At 40.1% G+C, this 25,330-nt stretch overlaps 1 protein-coding gene across 1 annotated transcript in view; it reads right to left on the bottom strand.

Moving 5' to 3' along the window:
- Positions 1-332: 332 nt before the first annotated feature.
- Positions 333-25,330, bottom strand: part of Sap-r (prosaposin) — a 79,775-nt gene continuing 54,777 nt past the window's right edge. The window contains exons 15-18 of the mRNA XM_083131414.1: positions 16,005-16,185; positions 12,023-12,159; positions 10,938-11,132; positions 333-1,156 (exon numbers count right to left, since the gene is read on the bottom strand). Of these exons, the coding sequence (XP_082987540.1) occupies positions 1,100-1,156; positions 10,938-11,132; positions 12,023-12,159; positions 16,005-16,185 (570 nt within the window). The 3' untranslated portion in view covers positions 333-1,099. The remainder of the gene's footprint in view (positions 1,157-10,937; positions 11,133-12,022; positions 12,160-16,004; positions 16,186-25,330) is intronic.

The following is a 25,330-nucleotide window of genomic DNA, read 5'->3' as shown; positions in this document are numbered from 1 at the left end:
AATTCCTTAAAATTATAAAAATGTACTCTTCCTTAATCGGACATGGCACAACATATCGGATTTTCAGTAAAAACTAGGTACGCCTACAGCCACACATGGACTCCGACAGCAAGGGTTTTCAATGAACCCTCCCTAGTGGCTCGAGTATCTTACTAACACTGAAAAGAAAACTGTGGGGTAAAAGAGAAAGGTTAGAATCTCAGCTAGACAGAGGGAGTGTGTTGACAAAACGATCATTGATAAGTAACGACATTAAAGTCACACACCCGAAACGAGAGACCGTGCGCAACCATGGAGGGTTAACTATTCATTTGAAAGGCAGTGAAACAGCATTATTTGTGAAGATAAATTTATTAAGAACAGTAAAAAGAAAAATGCTTCAATACAGAAACCATCATTCTGCAGTATACGAAGTGATGAATCTTCAAACACAATCAAAATTTTAAAGAAGTAAATTCACAACTTAAACGCATACTGAAAAAAGCAAATTGCTAAAAAAAGAGAATAATTGCTACAGATAAGAATGCAGAAACTCACTAACCACTGTAGTAGCTGCATCAACAATTACATATTACTTAAAAAACATTAACATCATGAAAACTGTGAAAATATGCAATTTCATACAATCAGTATTGTATTCTCCTGTGTGAAAAAGGGCAATGCATACATACATTAAATTTACAGAACATTTTCAATCATAAATATTTTATTGGAATTACACCAGATTTTATGCAACGAAGTGTCATGGATAATTCTAATTTTTGCACAAAAATTTCATTTGCAGGTGAAACTTTTATCACAGATTTCAAATAAAAAAGTACTTCAAACAACAATGTTCTAACAAATACCATTTTTTTCTCTCTTACTTACAAACATTACATTTATATGTGTACAAACTGTACATGATCTGAATAACTCATTGACATAAGTGGTGTAATTTACATAATTCGGCACACAATATACTCAAATAATGCAATAATTCTAACCACTAGTAGCTAGACTGCTGTTTATATACAGAGCTTTCAAAGTTTTTCAACATATAAATCACAAAAATCCACTGCCACTTTACTTACACTCCCCAGTGTGCCTCTTATCACATTTAGTTCTCAGATTTCTTCTCCTTTGTCCAGACTTTTTCTTCACAATGCTGTGTGGCCTAAAAGTTTTAAAAAAAAGAAAGAATAGAATGTTCATGTCTGAACACCTGCAAACACTTTAAAATTATAGAACTAAACTTTCTTGTTAGTCTTCACTGTCATGGCCAATAAAGATTAAGCACCCATATGTTTTTCTTGCAATGTCAGATGAAGTTACAGTGTTGTTTCTCCAGAGAAGTTAATGTAATTTGGAAGCACATCTTAGCTATGGAAATGTGATGCTGGACGGGCATGCTTATCTCGTAATTTAATTTGTAATTAAACATCCAAGCAAGATTTATGCATAGTCGAGGACTGTTCCTTTTCAGGAAAAATTAGTAAATGCAAGATACTCTAACACTTACATGTACACACACACACACACACTATACCATGTATGCTTTTAGAAGGCACACGAGTTCAGCCAATACGCAGCCAGTGCTATTGCACTGTTGCCAAACTAACTGCTGGAGGAAGAAAAAGACAGAAAATTCGCTGTCTCCCCAATATTCAACAATATATATACCGTATTTACACATGTATAGTGCACGTGTGTGTATAATGCACACACTGGTTTTGGATGGGTAAAAGTGACAAAAAATTATATCTCGTATATAATGCGCAGTACAATCCAGTTTCAAGAAATGGCTTTCTTAGTTGTAGGTCGTAAAGCTGTTGCTATGCTGATCAAGAGTGAATGATATCATACCTATTCAATTGCTCATTCTTTTATTTTCAAAATATATACTTTTTCTTTCCGTGACTAATGTAACATTTATACGAGGCACATTCAGGACCTTCCAAATAGCAGTTAGCAGCACAAGATTTCTTCCATTAAGGAATTTACACACTTCATGTATGTCATATTATTTGGCCAGTAATATATTTTAATTTTTATTATCTTCTTCCTTATGTTTTCTTTCATCCAAAGTACCATAAAAATCAGAACGTTTCATTTTTTTATGAACTTATTTCAATCGCATTTCACATTAGTGTCATTATCTTGTATGGAATACTGTTTCCATATTCAGAAACTGCAGGATTCAAGCTATACAACGATATATAACATGATATGGTTCCGTAAACATGAAAAATCAACACAAGTGTCCCAAAATTATGGAACGACCCTGTACGGTTTCATGTTGGCTGTCTGAATTATTCCGTGCATAATACGCACCACAGTTTTTGGGGGCAAAAATTTTGGAAAAAAGTGTGCATTATACATGAGTAAATACTAGGGATGTGACGAAGCTGAAAATTTACCGATGCCGATGTACTCACCGATAATTTTTGGAACCGATACCGATATTTAACCGATTCCGATAATAAGATTATTAAACAGAAATGGGATGTTATTTTCAGCATGACAAAAATAAATTTGCTATGTACATTTGTATTGCATATCATATGTATATACATATATATATTCTCAAGAGATGCGAATGTAGATTTGCATCTACAAAAGGCGGTTACGTGAAACTTTATAAAGAAAATGGATTCTCAAAAGATTTTACATTAGTACACAAGCAGTTCTTTGAAATGCAAAATTAATTCCTGTTCTTAATGTTGGAAATTTACTGCTGCCAGATTCAACTTCAGAAACACGAGTTTTGGAAGCAGTTCAGGAAGTAACCTACTTCTTCTCTTATCGCAAATCTGTTCAGCAACACTGAACACTCAATCACTGAATACTGCTGCAGCAGGTATGCCCAAGTATTTTCTCAGCACTTGCTTCAAGTTTGAATACTCACTTTTGAATTTCCAATACAACAGCAGATCCTGGTTTAGCAATGTACGGTTTTATTTCCGATTTTGAGTTAGGTTGATCCTCTGAATGAGAGTTTGCAATAAGTTTACAAAAACTCTACAATAATGAGAATCATAACCTAATTTTCAATAAATCTTACAAAACTAGAATATAAAACTTATTAGAAGGTAAAACTCTAGTATAATCTGTACCGGTTTAAATATCGGATTTTTGCCGATTCCGATACAAATGCAGATATGTCAATTTCTGCCGATTTTCATACATCTGTAATCGGCTTCGGCACATCCCTAGTAAATACGGTAATCCTCTCACAACTGTTCTTTGTGGCATACAAGTAAACTATAAGTGAATAATTTTATATCGCCTTTCTACAAAAAACGTTGAACTCAAATTGACTCTAGACTCTCAATATATGAGAAAGTCCACAACAATGATGGGTAATTGTGTATATTATATTGAGATTAATTTAAACTCCTTGTTTTCCCAAGAGACAACTCAGCTGTGTCAACGAAAAAAAGGAGACTGAAGTTGTTTCCCAGAGTTTCTTCAAGAAACAATAACTCCAGCTGTAGGCAATGGAAATTTATGGGACTTCGACAGTCAGGTTCAAAATGTCTTGTGCCATCTTATGATGAACCGTAAAGTGGCAAATTTTATGAAACCTTCTTGCGTGCAAGAAAAATACAGAACACTGCATTTTACTTGGGCACCACAGTTTCCTAACTGTACAACATTGCACTCCTGGCATTGACTGGTCACCACAGAGAAACTCTGTGTGGTCCTGCCCGATATCGCTTCTAAAAAGGTACGCTGTAAAGAATGCTGCAATGAGAGCTTCTTCACTCGAACGGGCAAAACGGGCAGCATACACTCTAAGCCCAGTAGTACATGTATAACCGTAATTTGTCTGTGGGCCTTCAAATATGGGTCGTAAATGGAAAGATGCAGTGACATTGAAATCAGGGTGGATAAAAATCATGATTTTTATTATTTAAATAGATTCTTTTGATTTGAAAGAAAATAAATAAATAAAAATAAAATAAAATAAAATTGCTGGTATTATTTTTGACACCATACATGTAGATATATGTTATTTTTATAGAAAGGCTTTTTCTAGGAAATGGCTCCTTAAAATATTTGAAGTTTGATTCAAGTAAATAAAAAAATTATATGTAAATGTACATTTTTCTGTTTCTGATACTATATATATGAACCTAGTATGGAAATGTTTGTTGAATGTGTTAATGAAACTGTAATACATAATTTCAGTAACTTTTCTTCCAGTGAAAATAAAACATTCTGGATGTACTTACTCTATAATTGCAACTGAATTTTGTCAATTTTTTAAATGATAGTTTGCAAAATATTATCTGCCACGTTTATTTCAGTTTAATGATAATGACACTATTTATGGTTTAACATGAATAGTATTTTGTATATTTTTCTACACAAAATATTTGCTATTTTTGCCTGTAAAAATTATTGAATTTTAAATCAAGAGGATTTAAGTGTGTTTACAGTTTACATATCACATTTCCTTTCATATGAGCTTCACCCCATCAGTACACATATTTTGTTTCCTTTCTTAGAGCCTAAAAAACACTATTAAATGATTAAGAGATTAATGTAACGGGTGTCCCACTCGAATGTAGCCCCGCAAAAAATTGCGTAAATATTTGACTGTTTGCGATGAAATTTTGAGAGAATGTAGTGTATTCCATGAGAAAGGTGACGCGGCAACACTGTACTCCATAACCCTTGAGGGCGGCAACAAACAAGTTTCGCGAGTCGTTGTTGGCACCGTGTTTTCAGTGAAGTGTGGGAAGTATCGTGAGATGCTTGCTTGTTTCAAGTCGTAGTGACAATGTATCACTATTCTGTTGAAGAGTGTGTTTTTCTTGTGAAACACTATCGGATAAGAGGGTCCATTAAGACATGTCAGCGAATGTTTCTGGAACAGTTTGGTGGTCGACACCCGCCGTCTAAACAATGCATACAAATGCTAGTGAAGAAGCCGGAAACCAGTGGAACAGTGTTGGATCAGCATGGCAGGGGCTGCCTATTTGTTGGAAGAAACAGCGGCCAACCGCTTGTTGGGACTCTCCCACAAAATCTCTTTGATGTTTATCACAAGAAAGTGGACTATCCCGAAACACGTGTCAAAGAGCTGCGAAGAAGGCCAGCCTGTATGCCTACCGGTGTACGGTTGTTCATGAACTTAAAGAGACGATAAACGCACGACATTTTGCCGTTGTTGGTTTCAGCAATTTTTTGCTGAGGTGCCAGGAATATTGGAGTACATGTGTTCAGTGATGAGGCGTGGTTCCACCTATTCGGTTATGTGAACTCCCAAAACACACGCATCTGGGATAGTGAAAACCCGCATGCACTGTTCGAGGAATCCCTTCATCCACAAAAGGTAGGCATGTTCTGTGCATTATCACAGCGGAGTATAATTGGGCCTATTTTTTTCGACTCTACTGTAACAAGTGAAGTTTACATCAAACTGTTTCAGGAGTTCGTGAATCAGTTAAGACTTAGGAATTGACACTCGTTTGGTACCTGTAAGATGGAGTAACATGCCACACTTCTCGAGTGAGCATGGCTGAGGTGGAATCCTTTTTCCCGGTCCCAGGCATTTCAAGAGGATTATGGCCTCCCAGGTCACCAGATTTGACCACCAGACTTTTACCTATGGGGTCACCTGAAAGGCAAGGTCTATCGGGACAAACCACGCACCTTCCACGAGTTACGGGAGAACATCCGCCGTGAAATCCAGGCAGTGACACCAGACGTTCTGGCAGACACATTCACAAACTTGCAACGTCGTGTTCAAAAGTGTTTAGATGCTGGGGGAGGACATTTCCAGCACCTCATGTGATTTGATTTCAGTTCTCACATATACAGGCATATCAGGTACGAATTTTGTTTCATTTCCTTTCCACCTACCCTTTTTACACAACAATTTCTGGGGCTACCTATGTCAAACTTTGTCATAAGCGTCATTCTGGTGAGAATTAAATTGCTTTACACTCAAGTGAGTATTTGTAAGAAATTTGATTCAGGACTGCCAACCTCAAATTGCTTATTTAGCATAACAAGTTGTCTAGTTTATTGTTTGCACGTGAGATGGCAACAGTAGGTGGTAATCAGTGGCGTATGCTGGGTTCAAAACCTGGGCTATATCTTTTTATCATAATGTTCAAATGGGAGGCTCTTTTTCGTTCAATTTCTGGATTTTAAGATGTGACATTACGATCAAAATATATAATTACAATTTACTAATAATTATAAAAATAGAACTGTTTCATTACTATAACAGTAAGGAAAACATTTCAAATATTTCATGGTTATTTATAAAAAATAGAGGCCCATTTGTGAAATATTTATGTAGGCCTACGTGCGAGAATAAAATATACGCATATAATAAACTTCTTACCTTGAATATTTAATTTGGACAGGAACTCCATTCTTCTCTTGGCAACCTCTGTGGTAAAATGGTTATTAGCAAAGCACACTATGATGCCAGGGGTCCCGGGCTCAAATCCAGGCATGGACATGGGTATTCTTTGTGAATGACCCTTCATGAATTTCATCGTATCGTCACTCATTCTCATCGTCGCGATTAGCTAAAGTGGCAGAAGAGCAACGCAAAATAACAAATCAAATCCATTCTTCTCTTCTTTGCGATGTCAGAGGCCTGCATATCTTCACGATTTGAAGTTTATCCTCATGCAAAAGCAGAGTAAATTGTTTCGGCAATAGTTCGTTAATTATGTCATTCATTTTCTTTCACTACACAATGCAGCACAGATCATTCAAAACATATATACGTAATTCACTCACTCAATACACTTAAGAAATTCCACACAGTAACAAGCCTAATTTTCTTAGACTTCCTTCAACGCGATTTCCACTCGCAAAATGCCCTTTGTCATCTCCGGCCAGTCAGTCGATCCTAGCTAGTCATAAACAAAGCAGCAGAGGGGTTGAAAACATCGTAAAGCGTGTTTGGTTGAAGGTCAGCGGCCTGTGAGTTCTGCATGTATTCGATGGGACAGTGTTGTTTTTGGCCTAGAGGCCAAATTCCTTATCTCATGCCAGCCACTCTTTTCCCGTTCCTGTAATAGTAGTATAGTTACAAAATTTCCCTTGCCTGGGAAAATCCCATGCTGGTTAGCGCATTGGAATCGCTGTAAAGTTTTACCGCCGTTGTAAAACGAAGAGTTCCCTGTCTAAGAAGTCACTACAAATACGTCACCGACCTCCTCCAGGCGCTGGTCGGGGTAGAATTTAACCGCTGAAGGCTGGTGGTAGTTTTAAAGGAAAGGAGTCCATTCCCATGTATAGAGCGAGCACAAGGAAAACAAACCTTGGACGAAAAATCCCAGCTCAGCCTTTTCTGTTTTCTTCCTTTCAGCTCGGGCCATAAAGAAGCATGGTCCACTCTCCCCCTCCTCTCCTCGTGGGAGTACAGTGCACAGGGGTCGCAGGTTTTATAGTATAATTTTTTCGCGCGGTCGTTCGATTATTTTCTGTATTTAATCTGGGCTTCGGCGATAGCCTAGGTAGCCTAGAATATACGTGCCTGGCGGTATTACATTTTGAAGTTTTTTTTAATTCCAATTGTACTCAATAGATGTCCTCGGGTGACACTTTGTAAAGAAATAGTCTTCTTTCTTTCTTTTTTTTAGTCGCTTGATTATAAAAAATACTCGTGTAAATTATATTTTATTTATTTTTTATTTGATTTAGTTTATTTTACTTCGCATTTTGTGCCTCTTGGCTAATTTGCGAAGATGAGGATGAGTGATGAAATGATGAAATTGATGAATGGACATTCACAAACAACCAAGCCCGACCGGGATTCGAACCCGGGACCCTTGGCGTCGCAGCGCGATGTGCTAACCACTCGGCCACAGGGTCGGGCTCGTGTAAATTATAATTGAATTAAGTAATAACATTATGCAAATAAAGCAAATTGTACTATTAATACGATATTATCTGGGATTTATGTATTTATCTTGTCAAGAGTGAATGTGCATAACATCTGAGGAAGAGAGTACGGCAGAATTGATTCGTTTGGAAAAACCGGAAATAGACGGAACGGAAAAAAACGATTCTGGAGGGAAGAAGGAGAACGAATGGACGAGTAAATTGGACAAGATGAGTGAAATCGATTTATATGCGCTCAATCATGGACGTACGAGTTGAACTGAATAGCGCGATTTGAGTACGAAAGTTAACGTCTGATGATTTGATAAGAATATGGAGAAGATTGACGCTTTTAAGAAGGATAAGTGAATTTATTTTCGGCTTATGGGAATTTATGATTGATATGCGCAGTGACTATGTAAGTAAATTAAAATTCTTTATATTTAAGTGACTACCAGATGCTGATGTTAGGATCATTGAGATAACCACAGCAGCAGTGTCAGTATAATTGTTTCATACAGACACGAGTAAAATGTCGGTAGATGATATTTAACATATGGCCTTTGAGCAGCATTGATTAATAATTGTGAACCTTAATATACAAATTCTTTATCATGTTAATTTATTAATAAAGTTCCTATTGTTAACTCGCGGTGTTGCAATTTAACCCAAAGGGTACCTCAGTGTGTAGGATATATTAGCATGTTGTGTACTAATGCCAGTTTCTTTCCAGAGGGTAGGCCGCCCACCTCCCACTTTTCATTCTGAGAATTGTCAGTAATAGTGGGATTATGATGATATCTAGGGGCATGCATTACTGTTAAGTTAACCAGTATTAGCTTGAATTTGTGTTCACAATCTCCGGAATGATCAGTCCCATTGTAATTTCAAGGGAGCCTAGTATGGTGGCTTAGGCCTTAAGTAAAGTTCTAGTGTTATCTCTTGTGTGAATTGTCTGTGGTTTTGATCCCAAGTGGCATACCAGTTTAGTATAACCCGTCACTTTGAAAAATGAAATATCAAAAGCATGAGATTCCGTATGAATAATCAGAGGGATTATTTGTGTTTGGTCTAACTCAGCATATAGGGTGTGCCAAAAGAAAGGGTACATATTAGTTAAACGAGAAAGTGAGATAGTGCTATGAAATTTGATAACAAACAACTTGAAGACTTGATCAGATTTGGCTTAACATAACGTACAGGGTGTATCTAAAGACAAGGTATATTTTGTTAATAAACAAATGAAAGATGTCATGAATTGTTGTGGAAGATAGGCTCCACATTACGTATAACGAGCGATTAGTCGACAACAAAAGGTGGTTTCCTTAGGAAGTTTATTAAGTTTATTTGGAACCATTTTATATATACATAAGTTTCACTTGTGGCTCTCCAGTCATAGCTTCTAGCGCTACTGATGAGACGAACGAGAACAGATTGAATGGTTTAGGAATTTAGTTGGGAGTTTCGGGCAAGGTTGAAATATTAGTTGATGGTTCTTGTCACGCGGTGGAATGTAGGGAAGACCCCCTCCACTGGTGATTATGTCTCATACCTTCGAGTGGGACACCCTGTACTTTCACCAAAAGTGATTCTGATATCTACAAAATCCTTATTTACATTATTCTATAAATATTTATTTAAAGTGATTTAAATCAGTGATTTTTTCACACCTGATTTAAATCGCAATTTTAATCAGTCCACCTTGATTGAAATTGAAGTGAACATAGTCATACCATCTCCACGCTAAAATGTACTGTAGTCCATCTTAAGATTGCTTTTCTGCCACTTCTGGCTAATCCCGACATTGAGGATGAATGGTGATTAGATAAAATTTATGGACAATACTTGAAACAGCAATTCCAAGCTAGAATTCAAACCTGGAATCTTCAGTTGAGTCCGAGTTGACCACTTAATTCACTTTGACTTGAGGCCGATAAAAAAAGTAATGCGAAAAAATGGTGGGAGCAAGAAAAACTACAAATGAGTGAAGTAAGCCCTTATACATGGCAAGCTACATCATGCAAAACACACTGTTGAAACGTAACAAAAAGTAACTTAATTTAATTACTAGTTATGTCAAAAAGTTACAGTTATACATTTAAAAAGTTACTGTTACTAAAAAAAATAGTAGCAGTTACTTGTAACTATATTAAGATCAGAACAGAGGGTGATTACAGATAATATGGAAAGAATGAATTGCAAGAGAAGAGGGGAAAATGTTGATGTAGAAGTCTTGTTTTAAGTGCAGTTTATGCAGAAATAGGCTAATAGGGACTGGACCTACAGTTTAAAGTGGGATCTGAAGCACTATGTGCCCTTTTAGGTATTGAACGCAGGACCACTTGATTATATGAGGATGACATTACCACTATGCTATTGGGGAGGGCCTTGTGGAAAATGGAGACTGTAGTAAAAAGAACACAAATGGGAAAAACCTTGACCTCAATACTGATCATTATAGGCATGCATATTTAGTTTTTGACAAAAACAGGGAATGTGAAATAACACATTGCAATGTTGATTTTTATGTTTCTGAAAGGTGAAAGGTGCATTTTCCTACACTGTTTCGTCACGAAATGATGCGAAATGAACTGCAAAATGCAAAATAGACTCTTTAAACACGAAATTTACCATTTATATACCAACACGACACTTTCTAAAGTCTGAAGTATGCTGCGAGTTATGCAATTCACGGAAAATTGATTAATTCTGCTGTAAATATTTGAGAAGCAAAAATGGACCTCTTTATATAGGAATAAACTTAATATTCTGGTAATGATTTAATGTGCTATTAGAAGTGATATATTTATTTTGTGTGATAGTGCAGTTTTTAAATCAAATTTGGGATTATATTCACATTTTTAAAACCAAAATGTCATTTTATATATTGCTTCTTCACCGCTATAACAGTGAAATTTCATTTTATTTACCGCTTCTAAACCCGAAATTGACTCTCCTATACCGAAATTTTGCTTTTTTATTTACCAAAAATATGTGACTCTACTGATCATACAGAAGATTTCCCTAGAATTAAACCTTACATTTCCTTCTTTCTTGATAACACCCTGGATTCAAAATACTATGAGAGAAATTCTTACCTTGCAGGCTTTGGCATGGAATTCAGTCTGGCACCAGTACGATGGTCCCCAAGTGCATTTCTTCCCACCCAGCAAATGAACGGTCCCTGCACTTTTGGGGCACAAGGAGAGCTCTGCGCAAACAGTATCTACATCAGCTACTTCGGCAACCATCACCATTATGGCTGCTCCATACTGATCGACCATTTCCTTGCACTGCAAAAAATAAAATTGGCATAACTCAAATGCACACCCACACACAAGAATTGTATGTTGCACAATGCATAAATATTACCATGGAAATTCTCCATTCAATTCAGTTTATGTAATGCAAGGTTAAAAAATTTAAACAAAATGCACTAGAAGCAGTTGATCTCCTCTGCACGAGCATCAGCACAATTTCATTCTTTAATAATGCAGATTGCAACATTGAAAATTAATGAAAATAGTGGACAATTCATCTGGTAATATCTACGCAACCTGATGTACCAGTTTTGATTACTTCCATGCAGCCCCCAAAAACTGTAAAAATATGAAACAGTTAATAAAAAAATTAAGAACAAACAAGAACTAATGAGGAAAATACATGCAATTTTATTTTCAAGAAAATAACCTACATTGGATTTATTTCCATCTCAAATAACAATAACTATAAACAAAAACAAGAAGCCACAGTAGCTCAGTTGGTAGAGCATCTGCCTACTATGTGAAAGACCCAGGTTTGATTCCCAGGGCCCACCCAGCCTCATATCAATGGGTACCTGGGGGGTAAAGGCAGCCAGGCATGATGCTGATCAAATCATCCCAACTATGGCCGAGATTCAAGAATATGTGGAGCTCTACCTCCACATCACCCCATATGCCTTCATGGCATGTGTGCCCTTTACTTACTTTTACTACAAAATTTTTGGGTTCTTCAGTTGTTCAAAGACTTCAGTACTTACTTGCCTTTGCTTACTCTAAGAAACAGACTATGATGATTCTAGCATATTTTAATAGTACCCCTTTACTCTCCAAGGAGGGGGACTAACTCATGTTTAGGGTACACACAATAGACAAAAATCATGCCAAACATTCACTATTATTTCAACCATATCTTTACTTGCCTGCTTGCCAAATGAAGAAGGTAATATGGAACAGACTTTTTCAAGAATCTTGTCTATATCTTCCTCAGTTTTGCTTTCCTTCAGCAATTTGTCCACGGCGCTGACAACGGTTCTGCAAACAGTGCACTTTTCTGTTTCTGAGGGAGAAAGAGGATTCATAGAGGCATGCATATTTAGTTTTTGACAAAAACACGAAATATGAAATAACACATTGTAATGTTAATTTTTTGTTTCTGAAAGGTGTGAAGTGCATTTTTCTACCCTGTTATTTCACGAAATGATGCGAAATGAACTGCAAAATGTGAAATAGACGCTTAAACAAGAAATTTAGCGTTTATTTACCGCCGCGACACTTTCTGAAGTTTGAATTATCCTGCAAGTTATGCAATTCACGGAAAATTAATTAATTCTGCTGTAAATATTTGAGAAGAAAAAATGGACCCCTTTATACAGGAAAAAGCTTAATACTCTGGTACCTACATACGTAAATGTGCTATTAGAAGGGAAATGTTCATTTTTTGTAGTAATTTAGGATTATATCACAATTTTAAAATTTTATATACGGCTTTTGATCGAATATTTCACCACTAAAACCGAAATTTTTTTCACCGCTTTTGAACCCAAAATTGACCGTTTTTGTACCAAACTTTTGATTTTTTATGTACCAAACATATGTGCCTCTAAGGATTGATATTTACTGTTCACAATAATACATTCTGTTACAAAAATACATACATTCGACATCTTCATTTCAACAGATCAAACCAGTGGTCCATAATAACCAAATTAAAAACAACACACAAAATTTCTCATTTTAGAATGTTTTATATAAATATGAAATTTGTGTCACCAAAAAGGGACTCTTGATTACAAGGTGATATGCAGTTTGCATTAAACAAGATTCACAAGGCAATGAGAAATTTAAATATGTCAAAGGTTTAGCATGGGTAATATGAAAAAGAAAAACTAAGTTCAAATAAATAAGAAATAATATTAGAATTACAACCTTATGGAGTTCAAATATACCTTTATAAAATTCTGAACCTAAGCTTACTGTGAATTCAAGAAGATGTCTAAGTAATATAATGACCAACAAAGCATTAAAAAATTCCCCTATTCTTGCAAGTAGCAAGTTTCTGTGTAATCTAGACAGTGGCAGCTCTATTCCTGGCTGTGAAATGTGTTACACCTTTGAACACAACCAGCCTTGGTTTTCTAAAGTCCATATGATACGGTCCGCTTGAGCGGGGTTGCCTAAGCCTATCTATTCTGTGAGGTTACTTATCACATCCACATCTACCACATCCAAGATTCCAACCACTTAACTTTCTCACTATCAATTCCCTCTCACATCATAGAATTACCGTACGGTCGCGCCGGCGACAATTGTTTGGTCTCAATAAGTCAATCCTTGCTAGAAAGAAATAGTACAACCAAGTTTCAAATTGACTCTGATTTAAAATGAAAAATAAGAAATTCAGAAATTAGCCAATCTGAAGGAAAACATCCTGTATTAAGCAGTAACGCAAAGTAGTTACTAAAAATCCTTTACTTGGCACTCGCGCCCTTTCCCTGTGTTATGCTTGACACATCTGAGAAATCAATTTGTGGCAAGACGTGAATATGTCAATTCACCAACACACCTTTGGTTTACGAATTATAACAAGATCCATATCACGCAGTATACCTGTCCCTAATGCCAGACAAACATTCTGACATCTCTCTCACCTGAAAAGGTTTCATAGTTAGTAAACATTCACTACTTACAAACTAGACATCATTCATGTGTATCTGGGTGAAATCTAACTCACAGGAACGTTCAATACTTTATTCACATTAGTGACGAATGCGAGTTTACACCAAATGTTGCAATTATTTTAAGTGACAGACTTTTGATAACGAATAAACAATTTTCGTGTAATTAATTCTCGACTTGACAACTATGACGTTAATTTTAACGTACTAATGACATCAAAAGAAAGAACACCTGAGGTACCTCTTTTTCATAAATAGACTGAAGTTATATTTAAATGTCAAACATATTTTTTATGTTCTGATCGACCAGCTGGTGCACCTAGCTTAACTACACAATACACACACAAACTGAAAATTACCAAATGACCTCATATCACGTGAAAGTGGGTTACAATATCTATTTATATCTGAACTGTCCGTGCACTAGACATTACCCTAACCCAACAGCTTTGGTGCCAATTGCTCGTGCTCGAACAACGCGAAGAAATGCATGCGTGACGTCACTTTAACGTACGAACAAAATAATGCTGATTTCTGTTCCGATTCTTCAGTTACTCACTGCGGAACATTTTATACGTAGTTTAATTTCAATCTACTTGAAGTGAATTTCCTCAACAAAGGATATCCTTTCTCTGGTCAATATGGCGGCTTCCGTTGAGCCACATGCACGTCTGGATTTGAACTTAATAATGCGTACCAGTATCGTGAATGACACGATTGACAGTTAGTACTATAATTAGTAATTGTACGTGGCGTTTATTTTATATTCTTTCGTCGCGACCAACATGAAAGTAATTTCACCCGACGTCGATTCCTCTTTTCGATCGTCGTTGCACTTGGAAAAACAAAGGCCTTACCTCGTGGGCGGATTCTCCTCTGTCACCTTTCACAGTCCTTGCAGTCGTTACTCACTGCTTAAAAAACACCACAATCCATCTGGATTCCCATTTTGATGGTCACGAGTACTTTTTCGATCTCCTTTTTCGATCATTACCGTGCCAAACCACCCAATTCTGTTGCGTCGTTTTCTTGTCGACCAACAACTTTTACCTCCATTTTTTGAGTGTGTTCATTGTTTCCTCCACGCCTGACGCAGTTTCCGAACACCTGATGACCAAACACTATCACACGTTCACACTTAAATCACTTTAACATCCACAGGTTTCTAACTACGACAGGAGTGCGTGCGTGTGTGTTAAGGCATAATTAACAAATACTTATATCCAATCTTTAAAACCTTATTATTAGAATATTAGATATTTGATGTCCCCTTTTCCTTTTTTATCACTTCCGCCTCCCAGTTTCCGAACACTACTGTTTTTAACTGATTAGTCAGAATGTCCCTCATCGAGCGACAATTAGATTAAAAAATATTCACGCGAATTTAATAATAAATATTTGATGGTAGTTAAGTTTCTAATGAATAAACTGAAATTTCTACACAAAGTTTAATAATGTTTAATACTAATTCAACTAGTATTTGTTCCCCTTTTAAATTAACACAAAGAGCGATCTCTAGCGGTTAAATTTGTAACTTTGGCTTCCAGCTCAATTTATCCCCGTAAGCAGCTGCCCTCTCTCGGGAATTTCTCCGAGTTACGTATGCAATCACAGCACGGACAAGCAATCTTTACAGGTTAGGTTAGTTTTACAACCATCGGAATATTACTGCAGCTGGCTCCCGTTTCATCACCAAGGAAATGATGACTACAAACCGTCATATCCATAAAAATTATTATGTAACTAAAGACTCTTCTATATCTCAATATCCATTAGTACTACTACCACAGTTGTTTCACTATTTGCATCTTTCTCAACTTCATCCTGCCGAGTCTAATATCATGTATTTCAGACTGAAGTCCAATATTCTAATATCAGATGAACAAGTAGAACATATATTCTACTTACATAGACATAGCGATTGATCACCAATGAAGGCATATTGCACAGTGGCTCAGATCACACTTTTAAACTTAGGCCCAGTTCCGATTAGCCAATCTGTTTTGTTTTCTTTTTGTTATAAAGTGTGATGCACAATTTATGAAATTTTACTTCTACACAAGCAAAGACTGAAGGCAAACAAAATTTTAAAAATTATACCTAGCGGTAGGGACTATAGCCAAAACATTCAAACAAACTCAACTTGCCTGGCTACAAGCTACAAATTAGTGCACTTTCAAAACATCACTCAAATGTAAAATATAATAGCGAATACATCATTACATACCACCACCCTTTTTCTCAGGGGCACAAAGATGCAGCGCTGTGCAGATTTCTTGAGGTTCCATGGCCTGAACCAGCAACTGGATGACTGCATCAGCATACTGATTAACGAAGCTGTTGCATTCCTTAGACACTGTGCGAGGTAACCAGTTGCAGACATCATGTACAGCATGGATTATTTCTTCCTGCAAAAAGAAAGCATTTAAGCAGAGATTAGAAATCTGCAATTTGTCTTTCTAAAAAAAATTGCAATCCCTAATCATTTCTTGTCCATCAGAAATCCTTCATTACTAGTTACTGATGAACAATATTCTAGCATTTCTTACAAGAAATTATTAAAATATCTTCCCTTATGAAACACAAATATTATGAAAAACCAGAAAAATATTATATGAAAGGATTACTGTATTTAAGCATGTATATTGTGCATGCGTGTATAATGCACACCCTGTTTTTTTGATTGAGAAAAGCAACAAAAAATGATATCTCTTGTATAATGCACGGTATATTTTAGATTCAAGAAATGGCTTCCTCAGTTGCAGGCCATAAATCTGTTGCTATGCTGATCAAGAATGAATGACATCCTATTCAATAAGTGGCCTGTTGCTACGTGCACCATGATGAGAATATCATCTTGTGAATACTATGAGTTACCAACCCACTCCCCCCCTTCTGTAACCACCTTGTTTATTCAGTAGTAGAAGAAAGCAAGACCAAAATATGAGAGAGGGTCGGCCACTTATACTGCTCTTTTCAAATTGAGAGAATTCTGTTTTATTTTCCACACAACTTTCTTTTTTAATTTCTATTTTATTTATTTTACTTCGCTTCTTGTGCCACTTTTGGCTAATTTGCGAAGATGGGGATGAGTGATGATATGATGAAATTGATGAATAGACATCACAAACCTCCATGCGCAAGCCATGATTTGAACCCGGGACCCCTGGCATCGCAGCCCGATGTGCTATCCACTCCACCATGGGGGCCAACATGCAGCTTTCTTTTCCTTCCTCAATAAAAATGAAAGCTCAAATGTGAAAAACTTGCCTCAGGGCGATTTATAAATATTTATAAATTGTATGCATTGGATTAATAAAAGTTGTAATTTTTCATGTAAAGGGTTTTCCAATAAGGGCGGGTCGATGTTGGCAGCCTGTGGCGGCAATGTTGTTTTGGTGGCGTCTATCTAATCTGTTGTTTCCTTTTCAGGCACTGATGCCAAATCACCATGGCAAGTTACACAATTGAGCAGCGCGTCCAAATGAAAAAACTTTATCATCAAAATGAGTGTTCGTTAGTGCAAACGTTGCGCGTGTTGCGCCCATTTTACGGCAGACGCGGTGGCCCTTCAAAGTCGACTCTCCAACGTTTGGTGCCCAAATTCGAGACGACCGGTTCGGTAAACAATCAGCCAACACCCGTACGTCAAAGGAACGCCAGATCGGCTGAGAACTCGGCCTTTCGCAGACTTCAACTTGGCGAATTTTGCATCGGGACTTGGGCCTACACCCGTACAAGATCCAACTGACCCAGGAGCTCAAAGTTAATGACCATAGACAACGCCGTTTGTTCGCTGACTGGGCTTCGGAGCGTTTGGAAGAGGACCCCAATTGAAAAATCATCTTTAGCGACGAGGCGGATTTTTGGATGAATGGCTGTGTTAATAAGCAAAATTGCCGTATATGGGACGACTCCAACCCACACGAGGTTCACCAGGTGGCATTGCATCCACAAAAAGTTACTGTTTGGTGCGGATTTTGGGCCGGCAGCATCATTGGTCCGTACTTTTTTGAAAACGACGTTGGTGAGGAAATCACCGTCAACAGCGAGCACTACAGAACAATGATAACCGATTTCTTTTGGCCCAAATTGAACGATATGGACATAGACATGTGGTTCCAGCAGGATGGCACTACGTGCCACACAGCGGACGCCACGATGGACATTCTGCATGAACGATTTGAAGGTACGGTTATCTCTCGCAGAGGTGACGTGAATTGGCCACCAAGATCGTGCGATTTGAACCTGCTAGACTTTTTCTTGTGGGGTTTCCTGAAGTCGCAGGTATATGCCAATAAACCGCAATTGACCGATGCCCTTAAAGTCAACATCACCCAGGCCATCGCTCAAATTCAGCCGGATCTATGCGGCAGTGTCATTGAAAATTGGACCACTCGGATAAGTGCCACCGTGAGAAGCCGCGGCGGACATTTGAACGATGTTATATTCCATACATAATGGCATACATGGAAAAGAATTTCGTTCATACCTCACACACAGCTTGTTTTATTCCATTTCAACATCGACCCGCCCTTATTGGAAAACCCTTTATATGGAGGAAAAGTTCACGTAGAATTCATGCATAATTCCCAGAGCCAATAATTCACGAAGAAATCCCAGTGAGTAGTCACTCTGAATATACAGTAGAACCTTGATAACTCAAACCTCATCATCTCGAATTCCATGATATGAGTCGAAGTAAGTCGGATTTTTTGTAATCCCCTTGAATTGCCCATTACACTCAATACTAATTTTACCTCAACAACTGGAATAAAACCTTGATAAGACGAATTTTTGAACAGTTTATGGGATAACGTTCGAGCTCAATAACTCGAAGGTAGATTATGAAAAACATCTGAGTCGAAGTTAAATTCTAATCACCCCTTTAACTCAAAGTTTTAGTCGTAGGGACCTCAATAAGTCGAAGTTGAACTCCACATATGTAGTGCCGACGAGAAGGTTCAGAATTCTCAATGAAACCTACATAATAGATTCAGCGTTAAAAACCATGCGTTTGACATGATTATTTCAAACTCTATTCCAGTACAAAATAAATTACAAGCGTAAGTAGCAGGATACACAAAGGACCCAGAAGAATCAGTTTTCAAGGTTGGCGAAATGGCATAATGGTTAAGGCAGGTGCTTACGGTAGTGAGGTCTTATGTTCAATTCCCACTTGGGGCAACTTTATTTTCAAAACTTTTTTTAATGTCTCGTTGCATTTCTATAGTTAATTAGAACATATTGGTGAATTGAAAAAAAGAAAATATAACTGATTTACCATTCTTATGAATTAGAGTCTTATGAGTTGTTTTCTCATATATTATATATATATGCAGGGTATATATATATATATATATATATATATATATATATATATAGGGTGACAATTAATGAACTATATGAAATAAAACAGTCATAATTTCTGAACGGTTCATGTGATGACGTCCAAACTGCGTGGCTGGCCACAGGGCATGATGGGAATTCGTATGCTTATGCAACGTGTTGATGTCGGCCATTTGCAAGTGAAAATGTCCTGGAGGAGTATTTTGGGGACCGCATTTTGGCTCTGGGGTACCCAGAGGTCACTAGAAGGGGGTATGTTAAGGACAAGGTGTACAGAAATAACCCCAAAACCATTGCAAAGCTGAAAACTGCCATTCAGGAGGTCATCGACATCATCGATGTTTCGACGCTTCAGCGGGTCATGCAGAATTTTGCTGTTCGTCTGCCCCACATGTATGGGAGTGAGGTATGTTGGTGGCCTCCGATCAGGAGAATTCTATCTCAATAGCAGACCCAAAACCTCACAACCCCAGCACCAACTTCCTGACCCACCTAGCCCACCTTGTCCTCACTTGTAACAACTTCACCCTTGAAAACCAAAATTTCCTACAGATCCGAGGTACAGCCATGGGTACCAGAATGGCCTCATCCTATGCAAACCTCTTCATGGGCCAACTTGAGCAAGAGTTTTTGGCTACCCAACCCCTCCAACCCCTCCTCTGGCTCCGCTTCATCGACGACATCTTCATGCTCTGGACACATGGAGAACCATCCTTGTCAGCTTTCCTGGACCAACTTAACCACTTCCGTTCCATAAAATTCACCTGGACCCACTCCCCCAACCAGATCACCTTCCTGGATGTGGACGTGCACATCGAGGGAGGACACCTGACTACCTCCATCCACATAAAACCCACCAACCACATGCAATACCTACACTTCTCCAGCTCCCACACATTTTACACCAAAAAAGCCATTCCATTCTCTCTGGCCCTCAGGGGACAGTGCCTGAACACTTCACCCACCTCCCGCCAGAATTATAATCTCCGCCTACACCAGGCCCTGGTCAACCGTGAATATCCCTCCATCCTGGTCACCAAGCAAATATCGCAAGCTGCCTCACATACCACTACCACCAAGAAACCTGCTGCCACCAACCCACCTGCACTCATCACCCAATATCATCCCCATCTCAACAAAATCAGGCACACACTGCACTCTCTTCTCCCCATTCTCCACAGTGATCCTGAAACAAAAAAAATATTTCCCGACAAACCCAGAGTGGTTTTCAAACGCACCCCCAACCTCCAAAACATCCTGGTCCACAACACTCCTTCACCACACATCCAACACCCCCCTGCCCATAAATGCAACCGCCCCAGGTGAAAGACCTGACCCATCCTCATCGCCCCTCATACCCTCCAGGTGCACACGGCCACTGGCAAATTTACCCTCCATCCCAAAGGGACCTGCCATGCCTCAAACCTTATCTACATTCCTCACCTGCAACATCAGTGGTGATTTTTACCTGGGGGAAACATCAACGGCCCTCAACCTCCGCATCAATAACCACCGCTCATCCACCCACAACCTGGACTTCACTGTCACACCAACCACCACAACATCCGTTTCAACGACTGCTTCTGGGCAGCGATCATCCATCTACCCCAACCAGCCAACACCTCTGTTCGCAAAAGATGGGAGAGGGCCTATATATCGGCCATGAGTGCATCCACTCGACCTGCCCTGAACAAGACCACCCAGCAATGCCCATCCCTCACCCACCGTCCCTCCCAAGCCATCCCATCCCTCCCGCCCTCCCAGCTCATCCGACCCACTCACAGTTTACAACGAGCCTGGTGACGAAACAGTGTTTTTTTCGTTCTACGCACCGCTTCTTCTTCGATGGGGACCTGGCAACTCTGCAGGGCCCCAACTTCCGGTTCCGTCTCTTTCTCCTCACACAGATGATGCTACGAAGTTAGTGAAAATTTTGAATTTTTCTACTGTCCGGTGAGTGTTTCCTTTTACCTTCTTTGATTTTTACTTAGCCCTTTTGGCCCTCCTTGCTTTTATCCAATATATATATATATATATATATATAAACACAGGAATAGGATCACAAAAGGTGCCAGAAGGGAAGATAAACACTAATGATGAAGGAGACAGTAAACACTTACCACACAAAGAGAAATTATTCTATATTTCGCAATCTATGTCGCATTTTCAAGTTGAAGAAGAAAGATCGGCGTTACTAAGAGAAGAGGCACAGAATACTGACCGTAGCGTCTCTACGATCAGTGTTGCCAGAAACAGTTGATAGATGACGTGAAGTACTTTCACCAGTGTTTACTGTAAGGTGGGTGGGTAATTTTGGGGAGGAGAGGAAAGGGTTACTGGTTGGCTAGGTTGAGTCCGAGGGGGGGGGGGGTATAGTGGCGTGCATGCCTGTTATGTAGGACCTTTCCCAGTGCTGCGGAAAGATGTGTCAGAGCGGGGGGGGGGGGGGTAAAAGATGGATGATGGCAACATGGAAGCAGTTATTGAAGGTGGTGTTATGGCTGTTGGTGTGGATGGCAACAGTGAAATCGGAGTTTTGGGTGGAGGAACGGTGATTATTAATCCTTAGGTTCAAGGGGGTGGAGGTTTCGCCTATGTAGAAGTTACTGCAGATTTGGCAGATGAGGGTGTAAATTAGGTTGGATGAGTGGCATGTGCCCTTAGGGTGAAGGGTGAACTCACCTGCCACTGTGGGGATCAGGAGGGTGGGGGAGGTGATGAGTATGGGGCAGGTCTTGATTCTGGGTTTGTTGCACCTGTGAGCTGGGGGGAGTGGTGTGGATGGGGTGGGAGTGTTTCGGACCCTGGGTCGTCTTCTGTCGCCCCCCCCCCCCAACCTCCAAAACATCTTGGTCCGAAACACTCCCACCCCATCCACACCACTCCCCCCAGCTCACAGGTGCAACAAACCCAGATGCAAGACCTGCCCAATACTCATCACCTCCCCACCCTCCTGATCCCCACAGTGGCAGGCGAGTTCACCCTTCACCCTAAGGGCACATGCCACTCATCCAACCTAATTTACACCCTCATCTGCCAAATCTGCGGCAACTTCTACATAGGCAAAACCTCCACCCCCTTGAACCTAAGGATTAATAATCACCGTTCCTCCACCCAAAAGTCCGATTTCACTGTTGCCATCCACACCAACAGCCATAACACCACCTTCAATAACTGCTTCCGTGTTGCCATCATCCATCTTTTACCCCCCCCCCCCCCCCCCGCTCTGACACATCTTTCCGCAGCGCTGGGAAAGGGCCTACATAACAGGCATGCACGCCACTATACCCCTGGACTCAACATAGCCAACCAGTAACCCTTTCCTCTCCTCCCCAAAATTACCACCCACCTTACAGTAAACACTGGTGAAAGTACTTCTCGTCATCTATCAACTGTTTCTGGCAACACTGATCGTAGAGACGCTACGGTCAGTATTATGTGCCTCTTCTCTTAGTAACGCCGATCTTTCTTCTTCAACTTGAAAATGCGACATAGATTGTGAAATATAGAATAATTTCTCTTCCTGTGGTAATTGTTTACTGTCTCCTTCATCATTAGTTTGTATATACGAGGGTGGTTCAATAATTATTGTCCCTGACATATAAGCAGTATTATTTTTCCACAAAGTCCCCCTTCACAGTAATGCACTTCTTCCACCTATGCTGTAAAGCACTATGCCAGATTCAAAGAATGTCTGTGGCTGAGCCGTGAGCCATTCTTCCGCAGCGTCCATAACAGCAGCATTTGAGGGGAAATGCGTCCCCTTGAGGTGCTCCTTCAACTTCAGGAACAAATGAAAGTCACTAGGGGCGAGGTCGGGTGAGTAGGGAGGGTGTTCCAACACATGGAAACCAGCAGCAATGGATTGCGACACCAATAACATGGCTTCTGTGTGCTGGAGCATTATCGTGGTGAACCAGCACTTTTCGCCGCAACATCCCACGCCGTTTCTCCTTGATTGCTTCGCGTAACTTAGGGATTAGGGCTGCATAATAGTCCCCAGTAACAGTGTGTCCCAGCAGGTAGTCAATAAGGGCACACCCTTCGCATCCCAAAAAATTGTGGCCATAACCTTGCGTGCTGATGCTTGCACCCTGAATTTGCAGGGGAAAAGGTGAATTGCTGTGCCGCCACTCCATACTCTGTCGTTTGGACTCGGGATCATAGTGGTGGAGCCATGTCTCATCCACTGTCACAAATCTATCACAGAACTGCTTCAGGTCTGCCCCCATCAGCTCCAAACCAGCCCTTGAACATTGAACTCTGTCTTTCTGTTGTTCACGGGATAACATTTTGGGGACCCATCGCGCTGACACCTTTCTCAATCCCAAGTGTTCATGCACAATGGTTTCCACTGAGCCTACAGAGATGTGCATGTCTGCTAACTGTTGCACCATGATTCTTCTGTCAGTCATAATCATGTAATGCACAGCATCAATGTTTTCTGGGGTGGATGCTGTTGTTGGAGGACCAGCACCAGGGGCCTGTTGACAGCTTTCCCTGCCGCAACGGAAATCGCGGCACCAGTTTTTTACTACCTGGTAGGTAGGAGCCCCATCACCCAACACACTGACCATGTCCTCATGAATCTCCTTTGGGTTTAGCCCCTTTTTCTGGAGGTACTTGATGACAGCTCGTTGTTCGGTTTTCTCCATTTTTCAAACTAAGTGCCACCTCTCACACATAAAACGAGAAAAACAAATTTACTATAGCACCTACGGTTCTGAAATTTTGCATATAGGCATCTAAGACATTAGGCTACAATATCCCCATCATTCATTGCAATTCATATACTTTAAGTATGCCGGGGACAATAATTATTGAATCGCCCTCGTATATATATATATATATATATATATATATATATATATAAATCAAATAAGGTAAAAGGAAACACTCACCGGACAGTAGGAAAATTCAAAATTTTCGCTAATTTATAGCATCATCGGTGTGAGAAGAAACAGAAGACGGAACCGGAAGTTGGGGTCCTGCAGAGTTGCCAGGTCCCCATTGAAGAAGAAGCGGTGCGTAGAACGAAAAAAACACTGTTTCGTCACCAGGCTCGTCGTAAACTGTGAGTGTGGTAGGATGAGTTGGGAGGGAGGGCGGGAGGGTGGGTGAGGGTTGGGCATTACTGGGTGGCCTTGTTCAGGCCAGGTGGAGTGGTTGCACTCATGGCCGATATATAGGCCCTCTCCCATCTTTTGCGAACAGAGGTGTTGGCTGGTTGGGGTAGGAGATGGATGATCGCTACCCGGAAGCAGTCGTTGAAACTGATGTTGTGGTGGTTGGTGTGGACGGCGACAGTGAAGTCCAGGTTGTGGGTGGAGGAGCGGTGGTTATTGATGCGGATGTTGAGGGCCGTTGATGTTTCCCCCAGGTAAAAATCACCACAGATGTTGCAGGTGAGGATGTAGATAAGGTTTGAGGCATGGCAGGTCCCTTTGGGATGGAGGGTAAATTTGCCAGTGGCCGTGTGCACCTGGAGGGTGTGAGAAGTGATGAGGATGGGACAGGTCTTGCACCTGGGTCGGTTGCATTTATGGGCAGGGGGGTGTTGGATGTGTGGTGAAGGAGTGTTGTGGACCAGGATGTTTTGGAGGTTAGGGGGGCGTTTGAAAACCACCCTGGGTTTGTCGGGAAATATGTTTTTGGTTTCGGGATCACTGTGGAGGATTGGGAGAAGAGAGTGCAGTGTGTGCCTGATTTTGTTGAGGTGGGGATGATATTGGGTGATGAGTGCAGGTGGGTTGGTGGCAGCAGGTTTCTTGGTGGTAGTGGTATGTGAGGCAGCTCGTGATATTTGCTTGGTGACCAGGATGGAGGGATATCCACGGTTAACCAGGGCCTGGTGTAGGCAGAGGTTATAATTCTGGCGGGAGGTGGGTGAAGTGTTCAGGCGCTGTCCCCTGAGGGCCAGAGAGAATGGAATTGCTTTTTTGGTGTGGAACGGGTGGGAGCTGGAGAAGTGTAGGTATTGCATGTGGTTGGTGGGTTTTATGTGGATGGAGGTAGTCAGGTGTCCTCCCTCGATGTGCACGTCCACATCCAGGAAGGTGATCTGGTTGGGGGAGTGTGTCCAGGTGAATTTTAGGGAACGGAAGTGGTTAAGTTGGTCCAGGAAGGCTGACAAGGATGGTTCTCCATGTGTCCAGAGCATGAAGATGTCGTCGATGAAGCGGAGCCAGAGGAGGGGTTGGGTAG

This window comes from Lepisma saccharinum, chromosome 11, assembly GCF_977018435.1.
Source record: "Lepisma saccharinum chromosome 11, izLepSacc3.1, whole genome shotgun sequence".
Taxonomy (NCBI): Eukaryota; Metazoa; Arthropoda; class Insecta; order Zygentoma; family Lepismatidae; genus Lepisma; species Lepisma saccharinum.
Note: the sequence above shows the minus strand (reverse complement) of the source record. Positions and strands in the feature narration are given on the sequence as shown.